This window comes from Ovis canadensis, chromosome 6, assembly GCF_042477335.2.
Source record: "Ovis canadensis isolate MfBH-ARS-UI-01 breed Bighorn chromosome 6, ARS-UI_OviCan_v2, whole genome shotgun sequence".
Taxonomy (NCBI): Eukaryota; Metazoa; Chordata; class Mammalia; order Artiodactyla; family Bovidae; genus Ovis; species Ovis canadensis.
Window position 1 is genome coordinate 52,502,343 of NC_091250.1, and position 22,058 is coordinate 52,524,400.

General features: G+C 42.7%; 2 protein-coding genes across 2 annotated transcripts in view; one reads left to right on the forward strand and one right to left on the reverse strand.

Annotated features, from left to right (window-relative positions):
- HERC3 (HECT and RLD domain containing E3 ubiquitin protein ligase 3) overlaps positions 1-16,703 on the reverse strand; it is a 136,247-nt gene extending 119,544 nt beyond the window's left edge. The window contains exons 1-3 of the mRNA XM_069593725.1: positions 16,575-16,703; positions 14,158-14,219; positions 956-1,221 (exon numbers count right to left, since the gene is read on the reverse strand). Of these exons, the coding sequence (XP_069449826.1) occupies positions 956-1,181 (226 nt within the window). The 5' untranslated portion in view covers positions 1,182-1,221; positions 14,158-14,219; positions 16,575-16,703. The remainder of the gene's footprint in view (positions 1-955; positions 1,222-14,157; positions 14,220-16,574) is intronic.
- Positions 15,840-19,042, forward strand: LOC138442960 (uncharacterized protein DKFZp434B061-like). Its single transcript, XM_069595068.1, has 3 exons — positions 15,840-16,154; positions 16,262-16,708; positions 17,128-19,042. The coding sequence occupies exons 1-3, from the start codon at positions 15,840-15,842 to the stop codon at positions 17,380-17,382; spliced, it is 1,017 nt and encodes a 338-aa protein (XP_069451169.1). The 3' UTR covers positions 17,383-19,042.
- Positions 19,043-22,058: the final 3,016 nt, after the last annotated feature.

Below are 22,058 nucleotides of genomic sequence, written 5' to 3' on the forward strand. Positions count from 1 at the left end.
AGAGGGGGGAGAAAGACCTCTGTTTTTTTCCAATATGAAAAGTGTTTTAAATTTAAAAGTCAAAAACCTTGCCACCACCATAATAGCTATATATTATGATTTTGTATTATATTAATTGGTTGAACACGTAATGATTAGGATTCACTAACTCAAATAATGAACTGGTAGCACTGTTAATTGAATTATTTCAGTGAACAACAGGATTTACTTCCATTTGAAAATATGTAGTTATCAGGTGGGCTGTACACATAAAGGTGTACACACACACAGTCCATGCTACAAACCCCTTCCCTGAACTCCCCTGAGTCCAGGCTCCCCTGGTTAGGAGCCCCTGCAGAATGCTGGGTGTTGCTGCAGGTGGGCAGGCCTAGGGGTTGGAGGGTGGTTCTCAGGGAGGTTCTAATGAGGGAACCTGGAGGCAAAGAATGGGGAAAGAGCCCAGAAACCATGCTTCACACACTTCATAATTTATCCTTAAGACCAGCCTTGCAGCCCTTTAACCAAGGGCCAACAAAAAAATTAACAAATGTAAATTAATACTAACACTTGAACAGGGGAATTATAGAACATAGCCACTTTGCCATGGGAGGGAATAAATATGCAAAAAGAGGGAAGCAGTCACAGGGAAAGAAAAAAAAAAAGCTCATCCTGATGCCAAACTGACTTTCCTAAAAGAACACAAAAGAGAAAAAGCATCTAGACTAAAAACAGCAAGGCTCTTCTTTCATGAAGCTTTGGAATCTTGATTTGGATTGAATAAAAAAAGACAGCAAATAAGAAAACGGCACATGCTATTGTGAAAAATACTACCAAGTCACAATTTAAGACCCTCCCTCACCATTTCTCACCAGGAGAGCCTCCCTGAAAGGTCAACACTTGGTAAGAAAATCTTCAACCAGCTCCTCAGGTCCTCAGCCTGACTCCCCAGTCATCGAGGCCAACGAGGGCCACTTACCCGGCTTGTTTCCTTCCCTCTCGTGGCCCAGCTGCCCCTTGGTGTTTGCACCGCACGTGTAAACTTCGCCATCCTCCAGCAGGAACACAGAGTGGTTTCCTCCACAGGCCACTTCCTTGACGCTTCTGTCAGATATAAATCCACACACCTGTGGCTCAGCCACAATGCCCTGCAGGTTAGGGCTGATCCCAGGTTGGCCCAGAGACCAATATCCCCAACATAACATTGTTCTCGTTGTTCAGGGAGTCATGTAGCCTAGAAGAAAGCTTTAAAAAAAAAAAAAAACGGATGGAGGATCAGAAAAAAGTCACTTTAAGGAATAAACGTCATCAATTTTAAAAAGCTTTCCCCTTAATGGTCTTCATATACCTTGGATCTCAAAATAAAACGTATTAATATTGCTTCAGTAGTTATAATTACGTAACAACGCTATTTTGTGTTTTGGTAAGAGTTTTTAAAATTTCTAAATAAATTTTGCTTTCTGTCAAGGAACAGTGAACACAGAATGTGGTTTTTGGATCACTGATGAAGAACTGAGTTCAGGTGACTTGCTGAAACAATCTTTGCAAAGCACGATGGCAATACCTATTTTAAAATTACCCTCATGACTTCACCTTGCCCTTTCTTGTTGTACCTTTCCTTTGAGTTTTCTGGCGGAGGGTGGGAGAGGGTCTTTTTTTTTTAATTAAGTTTGAACTAATTCCTTTATGTAGCCAATTGTTAGCTTGTAATAATTCACCACTCAAACATGAGCAATGAGAAAAAAAAAAATGTTATCTTCTCTGCCATTCCCTCTCACATATCCTTCAGGATGTGGGTCAAGCTTCACTTCCTACCTGAGAGCCTCTGGGGACCATTTCAGCCACAGTCAGCCTGCATCCCTCTGACACATTTACTATACCGCCTTGATGAACTCTTTCCCTATCTTTTACAACTGAACTCCTCAGCCAGATTTTAACTGCCTCAGGCACAGACCACAGTACAACATATATCTCTCTGATTTAGCAGGTATTCAACCTTTGGCTGATTATAGCTGACTACCCCCAAAGTTTTGCTACCATTTAAAAATGCATGTTTCCTTTGTATACAAGTAAAAATGAAAGCTCATCTCTCTCTCTCTACCAGTTTGCACCCACTAGGAGGGCTATAGGGCTTCCCTGGTGATTCAGTGGTAAAGAAGCCACCTGCAATGCAGGAGACTCGGGTTCGATTCTTAGGTAGAGAAGATCCCCTGGAGGAGGAAATGGCAACCCACTCCAGTATTCTTGCCTGGGAAATCCCATGGACAGATGAGCCTGGTGGGCTACAGTCCAAGGAGTCGTAAAAGAGTCAGACATGACTAACTTCTAAACAAACAGCAACAGGAGGGCTATCATCAGAAAAGAACAGATAATAACAAATGCTGGTGAAGATGTGGATAAATTAGAACCCTCCCACATTGCTGGTAGGAATGTTAAATGGAAAACAGTCTCAAAGTTCCTCCAAAGGCTAAACACAGTTACCTTCAGTTCAGTTCAGTCGCTCAGTCGTGTCCGACTCTTTGCAACCCCATGAATTGCTGCACACCAGGCCTCCCTATCCATCACCAACTCCCGGAGTTCACTCAAACTCACGTCCATCGAGTTGGTGATGCCATCCAGCTATCTCATCCTTGGTCGTCCCCTTCTCCTCCTGCCCCCAATCCCTCCCAGCATCAGAGTCTTTTCCAATGAGTCAACTCTTCGCATAAGGTGGCCAAAGTATTGGAGTTTCAGCTTTAGCATCATTCCTTCCAAAGAACACCCAGGACTGATCTTTAGAATGGACTGGTTGGATCTCTTTGCAGTCCAAGGGACTCTTAACAGTCTTCTCCAACACCACTTAGGATCCAATAATTTCACTCTCAGATATATATACAAGAGAATTATAAACATATTTCCACAAAAAAATGGTACATGAATGCTCACAGCAGCACTGCTCATAGTATCAAAAGGTGAAAATAACAAAAATTCCCATCAATTGATGAAATGAAGTGTGGGGTTTCCAAACGATGGAATGTTATCTGACTACCTATATAATACTATATGACTGTTTGAACTCTTCAGGCTTTCCAGAAAGGCATAAAAAGGCCCAAAATAAAATATAAAACTGCATCTTAATTTACTGTCTTAATCAGGAAGCTCTGCTTCTGTTTTTTATTTCTGTGTAGAGACTAAAACTAAAATAAAATCTTCAATATTATTCTCTGAGTTAAATGTAGTGATGGGAAAGACGGGAGGAGAGATAAAATGCAAACTAGGGAGGGAATGGGGGTTGAGCGGAGGTAGGATAGACATTTTAAACGAGAAGCAAGATCATATAATCTAGTCATTAATTTAATTTTCCCAGTCTGCTCAGCTGCTGTATTTATACTAATTTCTCTCTTCATTTTTAATGTTTCGTGAGTTTATCTTCTCTCTCCTACCAATAATTATATAAACAATCATGCTGCTGCCCATACCACAGTCACTGTGCTAATAAGCCTTTCATATCATTATCTCTTTTCATCTTAACAACCCTGCCCTAAGCACGATTTTTAGCTTCATTTTCAGATAAAGCAAGGCTCAGAGAGATTAAGAAGCATTCCCAAGGTCACAGAGCTGGAAGGAACAGAACCAGGCTATGAATCTAGGCCTGATGCTAATGTGCACACTCTTACCCACTGGGTTGCACTGCTACCCAAGCAGATTTATATGTTACCTAAAGAAGCAAGAACACACACAAAAACATATGGAGTGATGCAGTCAGCACACAACACAAGGTGTCTTAGAAACTTGAAAATAAAATTGCTCTCTGAGAGTGAAAGTACTCCGCATCGAGACATACAGGATGAGATTAGGCAGCAGCAGCATTAACCCATCCCCTTGACCAGCCAAGTACAATATGTCTAGAAATATGGAAGCATGACTGTATGTCTATATATGACTGTACGTCTATATAGGCATGACTGTATGTCTATATAGGCATGACTGTATGTCTATATAGGCATGACTGTATGTCTATATACGCATGACTGTATGTCTATATAGGCATGACTGTATGTCTATACAGGCATGACTGTATGTCTATACAGGCATGACTGTATGTCTATATATGCAAAGATCTATAAACAATGCTCACAGCAGCTTTATTCATATGAAACTAAAACAGCAACAACCCACATATCCATCAACATACACTACTCATCAATAAAATATAAAGGAACATTTTTCATCAAATAAAAAGGGGATAGAGGCCATGACTGAAAAGTAAATTAAGAGAAAGCTGCAACCCAAGATGGTACAACCTTTCTGAGGAAGGAACCTTTGCGCAAAATAAATTCCTCAAAGGTATTATCGACTGCCCTTTTGTCTAATCTCTATATCTCTTTGAGAACCCCATGAACAGTATGAAAAGGCAAAAAGAGAGGACATTGAAAGATGAAATCCCCAGGTCGGTAGGTACCCAACATGCTACTGGAGATTAGTGGAGAAATAACTTCAGAAAGAATGAAAAGATGGAATAAAAGCAAAAACAACACCCAGTTGTGTACGTGACTGGTGCTGGAAGTAAAGTCCAATGCTGTAAAGAACAATACTGCATAGGAACCTGAAATGTTAGATCCACAAATCAAGGTAAATTGGAAGTGATCAAACAGGAGATGGCAAGAGTGAACATCCACATTTTAGGAATCAGTGAACTAAGATGGACTGGAATGGGTGAATTTACCTCAGATGACCATTATATCTACTACTGTGGGCAAGAATCTCTTAAAAGAAATGGAGTAGCTATCATAGTCAACAAAAGAGTCCGAAATTCAGTACTTGGATGCAGTCTCAAAAACGGAAGAATGATCTCTATTCATTTCCAAGGCAAACCATTCAATATCACAGTAATCCAAGTCTATGCTCCGACCAGTAATGCTGAAGAAGCTGAACTTGAATGGTTCTATGAAGACCTACAAGACTTTCTAGGACTAACACCCAAAAATGATGTCCTTTTCATTGTAAGGGACTGGAATGCAAAAGTAGGAAGTCAAGAGATACCTGGAGTAACATGCAAATTTGGCCTTGGAGTACAGAATGAAGCAGGGCAAAGGCTAATAGAGTTTTGCCAAGAGAACGCGCTGGTCATAGCAAACACCCTCTTCCAACAACACAAGAGAAGACTCTACACATGGACATCACCAGATGGTCAATACCAAATTCAGATTGATTATATTCTTTGCAGCCAAAGATGGAGAAGCTACATACAGTTAGCAAAAACAAGACCAGGAGCTGACTGTGGCTCAGATCATGAACTCCTTATTGCCAAATTCAGACTTAAATTGAAGAAAGTAGGGAAAACCACTAGACCATTCAGGTATAACCTAAATAAAATCCCTTACGATTATACAGTGGAGGTGACAAATTGATTCAAGGGATTATATCTGATAGAGTACCTGAAGCTCTATGGACAGGTGTTCATGACATTGTACAGGAGGCAGGAATCAAGACCATCCCCAAGAAAAAGAAATGCAAAAAAGCAAAACGGCTGTCTGAGGAGGCCTTACAAATAGCTGTGACAAGAAGAGAAGTGAAAAGCAAAGGAGAAAAGGAAAGATATAAGCTTCTGAAAGCAGAGTTCCAAAGAATAGCAAGGAGAGGTAAGAAAGCCTTCCTCAGTGATCAATGCAAAGAAATAGAGGAAAACAACAGAATGGGAAAGACTAGAGATCTCTTCAAGAAAATTAGAGATACCAAGGGAACATTTCATGTAAGAATAGGCACAATAGAGGACAGAAATGGTATGGACCTAACAGAAGCAGAAGATATTAAGAAGAGGTGGCAACAACACACAGAAGAAATATACAAAAAAGATCTTCATGACCCAGATAACCATGATGGTGTGATCACTCACCTAGAGCCAAACATCTTGGAATGTGAAGTCAAGAGGGCCTTAGGAAGCATCACTATAAAAAAGCTAGTGGAGGTGATAGAAATTCCAGTTGTGCTATTTCAAATCTTAAAAGATGATGCTGTGAAAGTGCTACACTCAATACACCAGCAAATCTGAAAAACTCAGCAGTGGCCACAGGACTGGAAAGGTCAGTTTCATTCCAATGTCAAAGAAAGGCAATGCCAAAGAATGTTCAAACTACCACACAATTGTACTCATCTCACACGCTAGCAAAGTAATCCTCAAAATTCTCCAAGCCAGGCTTCAACAGTATGTGAAACATGAACTTCAGATGTTCAAGCTGTACTTAGAAAAGGCAGAGGAATCAGAGATCAAATTCCCAACATCTGTTGGATCATCAAAAAAGCAAGAGAGTTCCAGAAAAACATCTACTTCTCCTTTACTGAGTATGCCAAAGCCTTTGACTATGTGGATCACCACAAACTTTGGAAAATTCTTAAAAGAGAGGGGAATACCAGACCACCTGACCTGCCTCCTAAGAATTCTGTATGCAGGTCAAGAAGCAACAGTTAGAATTGGACATGGAACAACAGACTGGTTCCAAATAGGAAAAGGAGTACATCATGGCTATATATTGTCACCCTGCTTATTTAACTTATATGCAGAGTACATCATGCAAAACCCCAGGCTGGATGAAGTACAAGCTGGAATCAAGATTGCCGGGAGAAATATCAATAACCTCAGATATGCAGATGACATCACCCTTATGGCAGAAAGTGAAGAGGAACTAAAGAGCCTCTTGATGAAAGTGAAAGGGGAGAGTGAAAAAGCTGGCTTAAAATTCAGCATTTAAAAATGAAGATCATGGCATCTAGTCCCATCACTTCATGGCAAACAGATGGGGAAACAATGGAAACATTGAGAGACTTTATTTTTGGGGCTCCAAAATCACTGCAGATGGTGACTGCAGCCATGAAATTAAAAGATGCTTGTTCCTTGGAAGAAAAGCTATGACTAACCTAGACAGCATATTAAAAAGCAGAGACATTACTTTGCCAACAAAGGTCCGTCTAGTCAAAGCTATGGTGTTTCCAGTAGCCATGTATGGAAGTGAGAGTTGGACTATAGAGAAAGCTGAGCGCCGAAGAATTGATGCTTTTGAACTGTGGTGTTGGAGAAGACGCTTGAGAGTTCCTTGGACTGAAGGAGATCAAACCAGTCCATCCCAAAGGAAATCAGTCCTGAATATTCACTGGAAAGACTGAGCTGAAGCTGAAACTCCAATATTTTGGCCACCTGATGCAAAGAACTGATTCATTGGTAAAGACCCTGATGCTGGGAAATATTGAAGGCCGGAGGAGAAGGGGAAGACAGAGAATGAGATGGCTGGATGGCATCACCGACTCAATGGACATGAGTTTGAGTAAGTTCCAGGAATTGGTGATGGACAGGGTAGCCTGACATGCTGCAGTCCACGGGGTCGCAAAGAGTCGGGGACAACTGAGCAACTGAACTGAACTGAACTGTCTCTCTTTATTTGATAACAACCCTATGTCCTCCTGCACAGAGGTGAGCATGACCCTGGCCAAAACACTCAGAGAAGGCCAAAGAAAATATATGTGATAGATGAGCTCTGTTCATGCATGAATTCCAGTGCTGCTGCCTGTGAGTCCAGGGCTAATTTTAAAAAAAAAAGAAAGAGGAAATTCACTGATCTGTACATGTGACCATTTAGGAAAGTGCTAAAGTAACATCTATAGTGCATAATGAAGCCACAGAAGTGATAGAAAAGCAACTTAATCTGTAGATTCATGAGATGATGCCTGATCATAGAGTGTATTAGACTGCAGCACTGCAAGGCTGAAACCCAAAGAAATTTACCCAGTGTTCAGGAAAACGTTTTTAAAAAAAGAAACAAAAACTCTTCCTGACTAGTGTTTTATTATAAAGAAGTACTGTATAGAGTTAATCATTTGTAAGAAATATTCATCGAATAAGGTATCTAAACAGAAATCCCCCCACCCCACCACTGGCCATACCAAGAGACTGTGGGATCTTAGTTCCCCAACCAGGGATTAAACCTGGGCAGTGAAACCACATAGCCCTAACCACTGGATTGCTAGGGAATTCTCCCCAGAAACACACTTAGATTCACATAATACAAAGTTATGTATTGATCTCTGACATAGAGGCTCTCAGCAGGAAACTAACCCTGTGTCTCCCTGGGAGCAAAACGGCTCAGTCTTCACTAATTTGGTCTTTGCAGCAACTTCATAGAAGTTAACTACTACAAGAATCAACTCTATACAGTTTAATGAGGCCCTTCTTTGTTTGCTTAAGTGTGTTTGAATTGGATCTCTGTCACTTGAGAAAAAAAGAAAAAACAAAAACTCCTGACTGATTGATAGTAGAAAAATTATACTTTAATAATAATAGCAGATAACACTTCATCTGAGCTTATGCAGAGTCCAGCACTTTCCTACATGATTCACAGGTTTTCAATCATTTAATCTTCTATGAGGTAGGTACTACCATTATCAACTCAAATTCGTAGATGAAGAAAGTGAAGACAAAAAAAGAATAAAGATAAAGAGAGACAGAAAATACTGAAGTGACTTGCCTAACTCACAAAACAAGGTAGTGGCAGAACTAGAATTTAAGTCCAAGAATATGCTCTTGACTAGCATGCTAGAGCCTAGAAAAAGGACAGCCAGACAGTCAGAACTCCCCAGTATCTCCGGCACTGTCCAGGGAAAAAGGGCACCATACTCAATCAAGCTGACTGATCTGCTAAGTAATTACTGCCCAGTAGTGGAGATGGGCTCTGCCATCCCTGGGATTCTCCAGGCAAGAACACTGGAGTGGGTTGCCATTTCCTTCTCCAGGCTGCCATCTCTGGGGTCACACAGGGTCGGACATGACTGAAGCGACGCAGCAGCAGCAGCAGCAGCAGTAGAGATGGGTAGATGAGACTCCATAACACTAATCAATAAATTTACCCAGCCACTTGCCCTACATAGATCCCATGATTAATAAGCAAGCTCAAATAACTGATTTCCAAAGCAGATTCTAGTATAGGAAAAGAATACCATGAGTAGCTGACCAAAGCACCCCAGCCTTCCTGAAGTTTCTACTTTTCACTATTAATTTGGCATCCCTGTATCCATCAGTCTCTTACAAGTTTGTTTAGAAGTATGAAAGTAAGAGTGTTAGTTGCTCAGTCATGTCCAACTCTTTGAGACCCCACAGACTATAGCCCACCAGGCTACTCCTCTGGTCCACAGGAGTCTCCAGGCAAGAATACCGGAGTGTATAGCCATTCTCTTCTCCAGGGTATCTTCCTCACCCAGGGACTGAATCAGGTCTCCTGCATTGCAGGTGGATTCTTTACCATCTGAGCCACCAGGGATTCAATCCTTGAGAGTCAGCTGAACTCTGGGTGTTCTGGACAACTGCAAGCCTCGGTCAACAGCCTAAGGTATGGCCTCATCCCTTACTGACTAGTAGAAACCATTTATGGAAAAAGATAAATAGGGCTATTGTTAAAATTTTTCCCACCTGAGTTATAGCAATGCAATCTTCAAGTAGTCAAATGAAAACTACTAATTCAGGGGCTAAATAGCAACCACAGATAAGATATATTTCTATGAATGAATCATTAACCTTCACTGGAGATACAGTCCAGCTTATCACAATGCTCTGCCAAAACTAGAGCAGGAGGTACTGAAGTCCTCTAGCTGTCAGGAGAGAAGTTCACTGTGTCCAAGAGATGCCAGACATTAACATAGCTTTCACTTAAAGTACACTCTGGTGGAACCCCCATATCTAGTAGCTACTGGTGTCCCTGAATTTAAAGGTCTGCCTTTGGTAATGATCTTCATAAATTGGCATTTTGATCTCCTGTATCCTTCCTCCCATTTTTCCTCACTCATTGTCTCTCCCTTGCTTCTAGAGGAGTAGAATCTTTTACTTCTCTACAAAACACACCATTACAAAAGGTGCTGCTGGAAAAAAAAAAGGGGGTGGGGGGCGGGGGCGTTCCCTGGCTGTCCAATGGTTAAGACTCTGCACTTTCACCTCTACAGACTCGGGTTTGACCCCTGGTTAGGAATCTAAGATCCTGCACGCCACGCAGTCAGAAAAAACAAAAGGTGCTGCAGGAGAATACAAGACAACACGCTGGCTCAGCGCCTGAACCAGCCGCCTTGGCTGTCCTGCGCCACTTCAGCCTGGCCTCTCACCTCTCTCTATCACAAGACAAGAGGAAGAAAGATGAACCTTCTGTTCCTTCCACATCACACCTCCTACTTTTCCCAGTGCCTCTCCTCATCTATTCTTGGTTAAGGTGGCTCAGACAGTAAAGAATCGCCTGCAGTGCAGGAGACGTGGGTTTGATTCCTGGGTTGGGAAGATCCCCTAAGGAAAGGAAAGGCTACCCACTCAGGTATCCTGGCCTGGAGAATTCCATGGATTATACAGCCCATGGAGTCACCAAGAGTCAGACACGACTGAGCAGCTTTCACAAGGGTCAAAAGGACTAAAGTTCAAGTCCTGAATTAACCATGTGCTAGCTGTGAAACTTTGGGGAAGATGTTTAAACACTCTAAGCCCATTTCCTGTCCCTAAAATGGCAAAAAGAGAAACGGGCTGTAGTGAGCACTCAGGGTAACTGTCAGAGGCTGCAGGCACCGTGACTACTACCCCACGTGCTCTTCGGAGGCCTCAGGACACAGGGCAGCTCCCCAATGGGCTGGGGTTGTGACTGCCTTCTTCCTGTGGTTAGCATCTGCTGTTCCGCCAAGGCTGCACTACCGCTGGCAGACAGAACTTTCACGTGGGAAATCTGAGGTTGCAAGGACAAGGTTTTTACATGTTTTTTCTCTGCGCTTCCACTGCACGGGGCTCAAGGTAGGTAAATAAATCTCCTTTTATCAGTCTTAGAGAGTTGAACACTAAAAGACAAGCTGCAACTCCTAAACTCTGTCTTACTAATCAGACTATACAAACATCAACCTAAAAACTGATTCTTGGTTCTTTGAAAATCACTAAAATCTAAATATAAATAACACTCAGGCAGGACTTCTAATCTCATTTATGGCAGGGATAAGCTCCATTTCAAATAAACTCAGGAGCCCTGTCCTGAATGATGTGTGGGAAAGGGAGGGTCTTTTCCAATAGCAGGAAAAGGCAATGTTCCAGTCTTCAGTGTTCTGCAGGTGCTCCCCAGATCCAAGCTTTAAATAAATCTGGAGCCAAAACTCAAAAGAAGAATTAACTCCAGTAACAAAGATTTATTCTAATGACATACTTCACTGTCAGAAAGTTTACCACCACAGGCAGAAACAGCCCAGAAGGCAGAGAGAAGTCTTCAACAACGTGAATCCACTCCTGGCTTGTTTCCGACTTCAACTGGACTTTGGTCTTCTGACCCTTTTAGCCGACACAGGAAACACTCCTACCCCTCCCCGGATGACTCTGCCCCAGGTGGCACCTTCTTTATTACCTGGTGCTGGGCTTCGTACTAGAAGGATGATCTTTCCATTGTGTACATAAGCCATAAGCTGCCTTCAGAAAAAGACACTTGACCAGACAGGCAAGCATCAAAAAGTCTAACAGTGCCAAGTCAAAGACACAAAGCAACCAGGACTCTGACCCACAGCTGGTGGGAGTATAAGTTGGCAGACCCACCTTGGAAAACAAGTGCTCATTATTACCTAGCGAAGATGAATATGTAAACACCCCATGGCACAGTAATTAAATTCCTAGATATATGACCAGCACCCTCCAACTTACCAAAGTCCTACAGTGTCCCTTCACAATGCTGAGAACTGGAGATCAAAAATGGGGTAAAACCTGGAAACTGGGAATTCTGTGATGGAAATGTTATGTATCTGTCCTGTCCAATGTGGGAGCCACCAGCCATATGTGACTACTGAGCACTTGAAATGTGGCTAATGATGAGCTGAAATTTTAATTTCATTTAATTTTAATAATTTTAATATAAGCAGTCGCATATGGCTAGCGGCTATCCTAATATATAATGCAGCAAGAAACTCATAATATATGCCCCAAGATATAAGCACAAGAATGCTCATTTCAGGATTGTTTGAGATACATAGAACAGAGACAACCCAGAAGTCCACCTATAAGTAAATGGATAAGCTGCAGCACATGCATAAGATAGAATACTGCACATCAGTGGAAAAGAAATTAACTCCATCTATAAGCATCAGTTCTGCTACATCTAAAAAATGGTGCTGAGGCAGGGAAAAAGTCACAAAAGAATTCAGAATCCAGAATGTGATGCATTTTTACAAGGTCCAAACACAAGTGTAACAAGTATTTGAAGAAAAACGTTAGTGGAGCTAAAGTTAAAAAAAAATTTAAAAAACAGTCAATATTAATACAAAGACCAAGAGAGATTTTTGTATTAATATATGTAGCAATGGAGGGTACCATCTGGAAGGAGCATAGAGGGAGCTTCAGTGACGTGGCTGATGTTCTGCTTCTGCCCTTTTATTGTTGTTTGCAGCACATATATTACACATATTGCTTTATGCTTTCAGATACGTCACAATACAATAAGAAGAAAAGTACTATTAAGGTAGGATCACTGCTTCCTGCATCTCACCCACCAATTCCCCATCCATGTGCAGACTGAGAGCTACTCCATGAAGGGAACCAGGTTTCACGCATCTGTACATCTCCAGTATCCAGCATAACAAAGGTGAGGTGAGGTGAGGTGAGGTGAAGTCGCTCAGTCGTGTCCGACTCTTTGCGACCCCGTGGACTGTAACCTACTACGCTTCTCTGTCCATGCGATTCTCCAGGCAAGAATACTGGAGTGGATTGCCATTTCCTTCTCCAGGGGATCTTCCCGACCCAGGGATCGAACCCGGGTCTCCCGCATTGAAGGCAGATGCTTTAACCTCTGAGCCACCAGGGAAGCCCGAGGAGCACAGCAGATGCTACTTAAGTGCCTAAAGAACAGAACCCAGATCTGAGAAAACCAGAATTCTCACGATCTAAAGTTGCTAGGTTTTGTCTGCCAGTAACATCAGATACACATTCCGTAAGCTGTAACCAAAAAAATGTATTTCCTCCATTCTAAATGTGCTTTCCCTCACAGATCTGAAAGCAGAATGCCTTTTACAATCCAAGCTGTCTTTAAAAAGTGGTGTTTCTCAATGCTAAAGCTGAGGAATGGAAGCTCCATTAAGAAAGGACTGAGTCTTTCCGTTCATTTCTCTACCCCTAGAAGCTAGAATGGTGTTTGGCACACAGGAAGAGCTTGATAAGTAGCTGCTGAATGAAGAAAAAGCAATAGTTACCACTACTGCAAGCCTACTGTGCGTCTGAGTCTGTGCTAAAAAACTTCACATAGATTATTTAATCTGTCCTTTACAATAATCTCAACACTTAGCAAAGTTAAGGCATTTGCCCAGGAACATGCAGGTAAGTACTAGCTGTGGTAGATAAGTACTAGCTGTGGTAGGTAAGTACTAGCTGTGATGGCAACTTACTTAAAGTGGCAAAGGCAGGATTCAAATATCATCTCCCAGACTCCAAACCCCATGCTCTTATTAAACACAATGCTATATCACCACTCAAATAAAACAAAGTCAAGCTATCTTCCTTCTCCGATTTAAAAACAAACATTAGAAGAAGATGTTGCACACAGTAAGTGAGTTCATATTAGCTGACTCATATTAGCTGACAGTGATGTTTACAGGAAACGTGAATTAGAACTTGTGTCAGCCAGAGACAGAAGGGATGAGGGAGGCCATCCCAACAGAGTTAGTCAGGCTTCTCTCCATGTCCACCCAACCTCATAATAAAATTAGTTCACTTACTGGCTCATACACATAAACACACGCCCTTGACACTAGCAAGTACTATTTCTAAATGTTATAAATGTCTAAAGGGGACAGAGTTATCCCATAAAAGGGATCATCTTATTATAGAGAACTTAAAAGTCCATTTGATCCAACCTCTAGGCAAGAGACTGACATTTTTAACCTCATTTTAATGGCAGCTGAAGTTAACTTCAGTCCTCTGAGAAGTAACTGGTTGAAGCTGAGACCAGAAACTAGGTCTCCTACTTCCTGGGTTCACCTTGTTCTCTTCTCTCAATCACAGTGGAAGAATCCAGTAAGGATTTGTTAAGGTTCCTCTCTAGGCAGCTATATTAATCTAAGTCCTTTACGTAGATTATCCTCTTTAATCCTCTTACCCGTTCTGGGAGCTAGATATTATCCCAAGTACAAGATGAGGAAACCGAGTTTCAGAAAAATAAAGTAACTTACCACGGGTAACACGCTTGGCATCAGTTACTTAAGCCAGACTGGATCCACCTCACCCTGCAGATCTACGAAGTAAAGAAAAAAACAACGAACATCAATATATTAACAGAATGCTATAAAGCGCTTTCAAGTTACTGAAAACAAAAAGGAATGTAAACTTCTGAAAAGAAAATATCTTTAAATTATGCAAGCTAGAATATGCACCAAATATTTTAACTCAGGACTGGAGTTTGGTTAAATGCTAATAAGATAACCACTAACCAACTATGAAGATGTCACCTCTAAAAGCGAACTTACAGGTAACTGGACTGTTAGCTCAGGTGGTTAGAGCACGATGCTAAAAGTGAACCTAGAGACACAGATTTAAAAATTCCTAGCATTTACAAGTAGATGTAAAAGTAAAAATAGTTATTTTTAAATCTCCCATTTAGGTTTAAAAAGATAATTTTTGAAAAATAATTCAATTTTTTCCTCCATTTTTCCATGTACCACACATATTTTGCCACAACTGTTTTGAAGCCTTCCTTATTTTTCCTTCCTTCTCATCACCACATCCTCTTTCATGCAAAACAAGATGGGACTATCTGAGAGGCACCTTAGCCTCTCAAAAAAAAAAAAAGTGCTGTATGATTTTAAGATAGTGTAATCATAACTTTATTTCTACATAATGTAAGAAACTGCCATGAAATTTGGAGAATATTACTTTTATTTCTGAAATGGAAACAAAACTATCCTGTATCTCTGATAGTGATGCAACTCTCATTATGTACAGGGAAAAAAGCTTTTATTATGCGGATTTTAAGAAATTTAAATTCGTTACTCAGAATGAAATGCTATAACCAATGGCTCCAACCACACCATTTGGAACGTTCTGAAATCTCGTTTCTGAAAAATAAAATCCCAACTACTTACTGAAAAAGTAAAACTGCCTGCTAACCAACTGTGTTTCTTTAATGCCAGAGGAGTTCTGTCAAAGAGTTTTCTAGTCTTTCTCTTTGATTCCTGCATCCTTTCTCCAGAAGGTTCCTAGCCTCCAAGCGGTCATACAATGATGTGTAATTTTTCTATTTTGCTTTAAAAGGGGGTTAAATATATTACTCCCTTTTTCTAACATACAATGCCGCCCCCCGTAAAAGAAAGTAGGAAAAGAGACAGCTTCACAATAATCGCCTACTAAAACAAGACAGCATCTCTCTTCAGAGTCACTGCATTTTAAAAGTGTTAATTCTCATTTTATTTTGCTTTTCTTTCTCCTCAGTCTGGAGTTTAAAAAGCAGCCCACTTGATGTTATCAAATCATCAGATGAAAGGTTCTAGAAATAGCTTCCTATTTGTGGAAAGAGGAGACACAAAAATGGAAGAGAGCGCTTGAATCGTCTTTCCTAAAGCATTTCGTGCGTGATGAATGCAAGCAAAATCCTGGAAGGCTTAGCTCTGAATTTAAGACACTTCCAAACGGGGCTGACTTAAAAGCTAAAGTAAAGTGCAATCAGAAAACAATCAGAAACACTGAGACACCAAAAGCAAAGTTCAAATACACATTTTCCCGGTGCCACGGGGCATACCCCGAATCAAACCACAGTTGCTTTAGGTGCGGTCTCTACAGCAGCTCCGGGTTGGTCTGTTTCAGGTTACACCTGCCCTTATGTCAGCTGTCCCAGTGTGCCCACTCCACACATTCATAAATGACTCAAAGTGCCACCTGCCCCCGAACGTCCCAGTTCCTGACACCCCCGCGACCGTCCTCGCACTTACGTGTCCGCACACACACACGCACACACACGTGTCCACACACACCCTCGCCCCAGCTCCGCCCAGGAGGCGGACTCCGACCAGGCGAACCCGGCACGGAATCGGCGAAGTGGGTGGTGCCGGGAACCGCGGCCGCCGAGCCCCCAGACCGCAGAGCAAACTCCTCGCGGAAGCCGGAGTCCCTCAAAATGCAGAGGCCTCGGCGGCTCCCATTTCGCCGGGAAGCTTCCGGGCCCTTCACCGCAACGGTGTCACCCGAGCCCCGGAATTTAAATAGGGGCAGGCGAGAAGGAAGGGGAGGATCCTCTTTTTGACTTTCTGCGTCGCAATTCCTCCCAGTTTGCAGGCAGCCTAGTCGGGGTGGGGGGAGCTCCCGTCTTTAAAGCGGCTTCCGGCCTCTCCGGGCGCCTGGGCGCTTCAGGTCAGAAGGAGAGCTCTGAAAACGCCTGGCAGGCGTACACGAGGCGGAGGGGCACCCTGGCCGCCCCGCCCCGGCGCAGCCCCGCCGCCCGCGTCCTGCAGGCACCGACCTCCCCGCGCGCCCGGCAGCCGCAGCCGCCCCTCCGGGAGCCAAGCGCTGACAGCTGAGCCGCGCCGAACGCGGCGGGGGCGCGGCTGCAGCCCCGCGGTGCCCTCCTTCCTAGAACCCCAGCCCCCGCCCCGCGCACCTCGGCAGCAGCCGAAACGCCGCTCGGGATTCCGGCGTGACAGCTCCACCGACCCGGCTCTGGGTTTCTCCAATTTCGGCGTCACAATAATAAGGAAGTTTCCTCGCAAGCCTACGGGCGGCGGAATGCGCTGGGTAAAGGACGGCCTGGCCGGCCAATGGGCTTCCTTCTGGGGCGGACCTACACCAATGGTGGCCGCGGCGGAGCCGGAGGCGGGGCGGCGAGATCCGCGGGCTGGAGGCCCGGAGAGGCCCAGGCCCTGGAGGGGGGCGGGGGCTGCCCACGGTGACAAGACCGCCGCGGGCTCCGCGAGGGAACAGCCGCGTCGGTTTGTGTCGACGAAGATCTGACTGCAAGATACAGAGCATTAGCGCTGGAACTGGATTGCTTTTCACTGGTGGGGAAGGGAGGGACACTAATCAGCGGTTGGTTTTTCAGGTTCTGAGCTCTGTCTTATTATTTGCGCAGAGGTGGTCAGAAGCCTTGGGCATAGAGGGGAAAGCTAGAGGTGACAATTGAGGGTGCGTTGTGAAGCATCGTATTCCATCCACAGTGGAGGAGTCTTGTTTCACTCGCCTTCGGAGGACTGGAGGAAGCGCCAAGCCGAAAGCCGGGCTGCGCGATGGGACAGGCGGGAAGGAGGTCGGCGCTTTCCTGGGAACCTCGCAGAGAGTTGGGGTGGAAGAGAAAAGCGGCGCAGCAGCAGCAGCAACGGACTTGGGGAAGACTAGGGGGGTTGCTGACAAGCATGAAAAGAAATCAGTCAGCGGGAAATCTGAGAGACACTGAGTGGCCTAAAACCCAGTAATAAAGAAGTTTGTCCTCCCCTACTTTCCCTGGCGCTGAATCTCAGAGCTTCAGTCTCCTCCCCAAGGTCACAGTGCTTTCCGAGTTACCCTGATCCTTGTCTGATCCACAGATAATCTTGTGAAGAAAACATTCTCATAAAAGTGACTTCATGAGTCTACCGCACCACCTCCCATACCCCTAAATATGCAACACAGAACAGAAATACAGGGAAAGTAACATTTTAACTCAAAGGAATGACTTAACTCCTGGAAGAATTTCTGTAACCTGCCATTTGAACTGGGAAGGTCCTGTGAGGCCAGATTCTTCCCAAGGACATTCAAATCAGGTCAGGTCTGCAGTTATCTTTGAGAATTAACTAGATTGACCAAGCAGAAAAGAAGTTTTGAGGAATAATACATCCTGGGGATGGGGCACTGTCGGCTGGCATATAAGCTGTCACTGACATACGGCAAATTGTCATACGCTGCTGTGACAAGGCAAGAAAGCAAGATCGCAGTTACCAGGTAGCTAACTGTCATCTATGAAAATGATTCCCACCTTTGACGTTTGAATCACACTGGATACCTTTAGAAACGCCAGGGACAAGGTTAACACAATTCCCTTATGCTCCAGAGATGTAGCGGTTTCACAAAAGTCCAGGTCTCTTACAAAGACATAATCCCAATTCAGTGATGGTATCACCAGAAAGAATTGGAGGAATAGCAAAAAGAAATCACTGTAGGAAGGAGGTTTCCCCATGGTCGAGAAGGAAAGAATAAGAGTCTGTTTACATGTCCTGTATATGAGGTTTGTAGTCAGTTAGCATTTAGGTCAATATCTCTGGCTCATGGCTTTTCATATGAAATTTTATCTTGAAAAAAGAGTTGGTTACCTGAGGCTCAAGTATGGAGTTGGGATAGAAGTCAGAATTACAAACTGAGGTACTATAAAGGTCCTTACCAAATAAACATCCAGAACCCTGGGAACTTACTCTTATAGAATAATCAGTGACTGTACACACTCCATTTTAATTTCTTAACTGAACCAACGTAAAATAGTAGTTTCCTCAATAAGCATGTCCTGCTCCATCTACCAAAATGGCTTTAAATGACCCCAGCAACAATAGTCCTAAGAGCAGATATTTAAACTGGCTTGAAGAGGTACCATGGTTTACTTTTTCTTTCTATTTCTGTAGCTCTGTCTTCCATCCATTTTTTTCTGACTTCCACATGTTCTCTACCAGATACACTCTACACTGAGCATCAAAACAGAACAGTCCCTATAGCCTTGGAGGGGGAGGCAAACATTAACCAAATAGTCATAATAAGAACTAGACAGTCACTAATCATGAGAAATTTTCCAAAAGAAAAACATTCATGTTAAAAATATTTAAGCCCAACAAGAACTGTAAACAGAATTGAGCTCCAGGTAATGCTATGTATGCTGAAGTATTTAGAAGGAAATATCTGATGTTGGCAACTTATTCTGAAAATGTTTTTATTTCAAAAGATGGACTGACAGATGAATGAAGGGATGGACAGATATGTGATAAATCACGTACAGCAGAAATGTTAAGTATAGATTAACATGGTAGGTAGATGGGTGTTCACCATGCATTACTGCCAACTTTTTTGTGTGTTTGGAAAGTTTATATTAAAATTGTTGTGAGTGGAGTGAAAGTCGCTCAGTTGTGTCCGAGTCTTTGTGACTATGGACTATGTCCTATACAGTCCATGGAATTTTCCAGGCCAGAATACTGGAGTGAGTAGCCTTTCCCTTCTCCAAGGGATCTTCCCAACCCAGGGATTGAACCCAGGTCTCCCGCATTGCAGGCAGATTCTTTACCAGCTGAGTCACAAGGCAAGCTCCCCCAAAAATTGTTGGAACACCAAAAATGAATAATCAAACAAATAAATAAATAGTGGAATAAAGTCTAAAATAACCTTTGACAGGCAGACGGGATCACGTGGTCCAGCTGAAGCTCTGAGCATCATATAAGGAATCTCCAGTGGCAGGGGCCATTCCCAAGCCTGCTGCACCTCCGCCTGAACAGACATCGATTTGTTCCGTTCTTCACAACTTCTTGAATGCATATGCCTATTTTTGAATTGAAAGAAATTTTAGTGCAGTAGGAATACTGTTTAATAATTCTTGTTCTCTGTGTTTACTTGCACTGCAGATAGACTTTCACTTGGTAAAATTTTGACAGAGGCAAACTTCTGGTAAGTCAGATTAAACACGTGGGGAAATGGAGTTTCCTGGCTGTCCAGTGGTTAGGACTGGGCAGCTTTCACTGTGGTGACCCAGGTTCTACCCCTGGTCAGGAAACAAAGATCCCACAAGCTGCACTGTGTGGCCAGAACCAAAAAAAAAGGGCGGTGGGGCGGGGGAAACCAGGCCATCCACAACATTCTGTCCTACAGGCATATTTTTGAGGAACAGGTGTCTTCATCTCTAGAAAGGGAAAGCAATGATTATTTAGCAGGTAATGGATATGCACCCTATAAAAGTACACAATCACAATAGTGTTTCTTGGTACCACAGAGCCCCCAACAAATTACACATTTTGTCAGTCAAGTCAATACTCAACGGAAAAATTGGTTGTAAAACAGTCCTCATATTTTTTTTGGTTGTTTAATAGAGTTTATCAAAGACAGCTATATATTCCCAGGATGGTTGTCTGAAGAGCCCTTACAAATAGCTGACAAAAGAAGAGGAGCAAAAGGCAAAGGAGAAAAGGAAAGATATACCCATTTGAATGCAGAGTTCCAAAGAATAGCAAGAAGAGATAAGAAAGCCTTCCTCAGTGATCAATGCAAAGAAATAGGGGAAAACAATAGCATGGGAAAGACTGGAGATCTCTTAAAGAAAATCAGAGATACCAAGAGAACATTTCATGCAAAGATGGGTACAATAAAGGACAGAAATGGTATAGACCTAACAGAAGCGGGAGATATTAAGAAGAGGTAGCAAGTATACATAGAACTATGCAAAAAAAAGATCTTTATGACCCAGATAACCACAATGGTGTGATCACTTACCTAGAGCCAGACATCCTGGAATGCGAAGTCAAGTGAGCTTTAGGAAGCATCACTACAAATAAGCTACTGGAGGTGATGGAATTCCAGCTGACCTATTTCAGATCCTAAAAGATAATGTGAAAGCGCTGCACTCAATAAGCCAGCAAATTTGGAAAACTCAGCAGTGGCCACAGGACTGGAAAAGTTCAGTTTTCATTCCAATCCCAAAGAAAGGCAATGTTTCCAAAGAACGTTCAAACTACCGCACAATTGCACTCATCTCACATGCTAGCAAAGTAATGCTCAAAATTCTCCAAGTTAGGCTTCAACAGTATGTGAACCTAGAACTTCCAGATGTACAAGCTGTATTTAGAAAAGCCAGAGGAACCAGAGATCAAATTGCCAACATCTGTTGGATCATTGAAAAACCAAGAGAATTCCAGGAAAACATCTACTTCTGCTTTACTAACTATGCCAAAGCCTTTGACTGTCTGGATCACAACAAACTGAAAAATTCTTAAAGAGATGGGGATACCAGACCACCTTACCCACCTACTGAGAAATCTGTATGCAGGTCAGAAGCAACAGTTAGAACCAGACATGGAACAATGGACTGATTCAAAATTGGGAAAGGAGTACATCAAGGCTATTCTTTGTCACCTGCTTATTTAACTTATATGCAGAGTACATCATGCGAAATGCCAAGCTGGATGAAGCACCAGCTGGAATCAAGATTGCTGGGAGAAATATCAATAACCTCAGATATGCAGGTGATAGCACCCTTATGGCAGAAAGCAAAAAGGAACTAAAGAGCCTCTTGATGAAAATCAAAGAGGAGAGTGAGAACGTTGGCTTAAAACTTCAAAAAATGAAGATCATGGCATCTGGTCCCATCACTTCACGGCAAATAGACGGGGAAACAATAAAAAGAGTGGCAGACTCTATTTTCTTGGACTTCAAAATCACTGCAGATGGTGACTGCAGCCATGAAATTAAAAGATGCTTGCTTCTTGGAGGAAAAGCTATGACAAACCTAGAGAGCTTATTAAAAAACAGAGTCATTACTTCTCTGACAAAGGTCCACCTAGTTAAAGCTATGTTTTTTCCAGTATTCATGTATGGATGTGAGAGTTGGAATATAAAGAAAGCTGAGTGCTGATGAATTGATGCTTTTGAACTGTGGTGTTGGAGAAGACTCTTGAGAGTCCCTTGAACTGCAAAGCAGTCCTGAATATTCATTGGAAGGACTGATGCTGAAGCAGATGCTTCAATACTTTGGCCACCTGATGTGAAGAACTTACTCACTGGAAAAGACCTTCATGATGGGAAAGATTGAAGGCAGGAGGAGAAGGGGATGACAGAGGATGAGATGGTTGGATGTCATCATCAACTCAATGGACATGAGTTTAAGGAAACTCCAGAAGTTGGTGATGGACAGGGAAGCCTGGTGTGCTGCAGTCCATGGGTTGGCAAAGAGTCACACATACTGAGTGACTGAACTGAAATGAAATTATCTAGGCTTATTGAAAACTGTCCTGTAATACATCACATTAATTTATTAATGTGAAAAAATAATTTGGAAGAAAGATATGGTAAATCAATATTGCCATCAATAAAATAATCCTTAAGTATTTATTGAAAGTCTTCTATACGTAGAGGACAAGAAGCATCCTTC

Excerpts from the sequence above, each read along its gene's own strand:
- LOC138442960 (XM_069595068.1), top strand. The coding sequence starts at position 15,840 with ATGACTCAAAGTGCCACCTGCCCCCGAACGTCCCAGTTCCTGACACCC. Across the intron at positions 16,155-16,261 it reads CCGGGCCCTTCACCGCAACG|TCGGGGTGGGGGGAGCTCCC; the intron begins GTGTCACCCGAG and ends CAGGCAGCCTAG. Across the intron at positions 16,709-17,127 it reads CGGGCGGCGGAATGCGCTGG|TGGAGGAGTCTTGTTTCACT; the intron begins GTAAAGGACGGC and ends TTCCATCCACAG.